This window comes from Anarrhichthys ocellatus, unplaced genomic scaffold, assembly GCF_004355925.1.
Source record: "Anarrhichthys ocellatus isolate YVR2014 unplaced genomic scaffold, GSC_Weel_1.0 scaffold1, whole genome shotgun sequence".
In the NCBI taxonomy this organism is placed as follows: domain Eukaryota; kingdom Metazoa; phylum Chordata; class Actinopteri; order Perciformes; family Anarhichadidae; genus Anarrhichthys; species Anarrhichthys ocellatus.
In genome coordinates this window covers 18,604,232-18,606,652 of record NW_022280031.1, presented here as the reverse complement: position 1 = coordinate 18,606,652, position 2,421 = coordinate 18,604,232, and the positions used below count along the sequence as shown (strand labels likewise).

At 39.3% G+C, this 2,421-nt stretch overlaps 1 protein-coding gene across 1 annotated transcript in view; it reads right to left on the bottom strand.

The window, feature by feature from the left end:
- Nucleotides 1-2,421, bottom strand: part of pik3c2b (phosphatidylinositol-4-phosphate 3-kinase, catalytic subunit type 2 beta) — a 28,964-nt gene that overhangs the window by 3,248 nt on the left and 23,295 nt on the right. The window contains 3 exon segments of the mRNA XM_031847152.1: nucleotides 571-646; nucleotides 2,034-2,151; nucleotides 2,245-2,369. Of these exon segments, the coding sequence (XP_031703012.1) occupies nucleotides 571-646; nucleotides 2,034-2,151; nucleotides 2,245-2,369 (319 nt within the window).

Below are 2,421 nucleotides of genomic sequence, written 5' to 3'. Positions count from 1 at the left end.
ACACACACACACACACACACACACACACACACACACACACACACACAGATTAAACTAGCCAACAGGATACAAAGGAGTTAAAATGCAACATACTGTACATGTTAATGCAGCAGGAACATTAATCCAGAAACATCAGATGTAATAGTGAAACTTGTTGCTGCACTATCAATACTTTGCAGGACTTTTACTTGTAGTGGAGTATTTTCACAGTGTGGTATTAGTACTTTTACTGCAGTAAAGGATCTGAATACTTCTTCCACAACTAGTATTTACCGACGCAGAGAAAACATGATTAACTCATGAGTGAAGACGCAGACATCTTGCCTCACAACATTCTCGTCTCTGTGCTGCACAGATGAAGTCCATCATTATCATATTATCCACCAGAGTAACCAGAGACAGTGCAACCCTGTGTGTGTGTGTGTGTGTGTGTGTGTTACAGGGAGGTATGTGGGTGGACCAGTTGAACTTTAACTGGTTTTACCGTGATGAATCTGCTCCACAGTGCAGTAATCTAATGTTGCATCTACACTGACTCCATCTCACATGCAGGACTTGGTTAGTTTGTACCTGCTGGTTTGGTGGCCGTCGGTCCGGGTCTCTCGTCTCGGGGCAGCGGGTGGAAGAAGGTGTAGACGAGGTCGCACTGCAACACACAATTAATATTTAAAATTAAAACGCGTCTACACGTCTCATCAAAAAGGCCCTGGACCCTCCACAGTCTATACGTTACATCTTCCCTGTTCAATAGAATACAGTAACTTCATACTGATCATTTTTTGCATATTCCTGCACTAAAATGTACACTTCCTCATTTAAAAAAAATGAAATATTGTACGTATTTTTATTAATATTTCATATATTGTTTCTAGCCTGGTGCAGTGCTTGCTCTTATTTTTATCTTACTAAGTTTGTTGCAAAGCACCAAGACAAGTTTATAAAGCTGCTTCTGACACTAAAGAGGCTGTTTAATGTTAATTATACTGTCAGGATTCATTTGAAGTGATAAAAGATAATTATCAACCAGTTACAGGTCCAAAACAATTTACTAACAGGTCGTTCATGATCATAAACCGTGACCAGAATCATCTGATCCGTTAGTTTTATACTCATCAGTTAGTCATAAAACTGCTTCTGTCAGCGTTTAGTGACGAATAAAGTGAATAATTAAACACACATGAACCCGTCTGATGACACCGATGGTTCCTTTATACACAAGGAAGCAGAAAGTTAAAAATAAATGTGCTCCTCAATAATCGACACCACGACAGCATTAATGTAAATATAATAAATTATTATAACAACAGATTTAATGCAAAAATATAATTATTATAGTAACAACAAATGTAATGAACATAATATTTTTATAAAAAACAGTTTTTTGCAAATATAATAATAATATTTTAAGGTGAAGGATTCAAACTAAATTAAATTATAATAAGACAGATTTAATGCAAATATAATATAAAGTATCATAACTTTATATTTAGTTTGAGTGTGTGAGAGAAAAGACGGAGAGTGAAACGCCTTCGACTGCCAAGTTTCTAAAACTGGAAAGACCTGATACAGCACACACACACACACACACACACACACACACACGTACAGGCCGATGCCTTTCCTCTCAGTGAGAACATTTCTCAGAAACCGCTGAGTGAAAATGAAACTTAAGATCTGAGCAGAAGGAACGAGACTCTGAGACACGCGAAGAAACACTAAACTGTAAATGTAAGAAAAGAGGTTATACATATACACACACACACACACACACACACACACACACACACACACACACACAGTATATACATATATAAATAAATACATATATATAAATAAATAAATAAATAAATATATATAGGAGCTGCATAGTTTAAAATAACAGCGTATCTTTTGGGGGGGGGGGGGTCGTAGTTTAAACATCACAGCTCTGGTCGTTGCAGACACACCTGGCTGAGATCTGCACTCTGCTGAGGGCACTTTTCTACTTTATTATTATTATTATTCTTCACACAGAATGTCAGAATGCGACTGACCTGAGCGACCTCCGGGGCGGCGTGGATCAGGTGCCACACGTAACCGTTCAGCTCGTCCTTCCTCCGGTCAGCCGTCGCCTCTCCACGGGAACGACTGATCACAAGGCGGCTCGGGAAACTGTGGGACCAAGAGGAGAGAAGATGGACAGTGACAAATAAAATCCTGATGACTTTAGTTTTTTTATTGTGTTTTTACTGTGTGTGTGTGTACCTGGGTAGTTTGGATGAGGGGAAGATGAGTCTCAGTTTGCTGTGAAGTTCATGAAACTCTTCAAACGTCCTCTGAACCAGCAGCGCCTCCTGCTGACCCTCACGCTCCACCTTCACTACAAACGACTGAAACACACACACACACACACACACACACACACACACACACACACACATA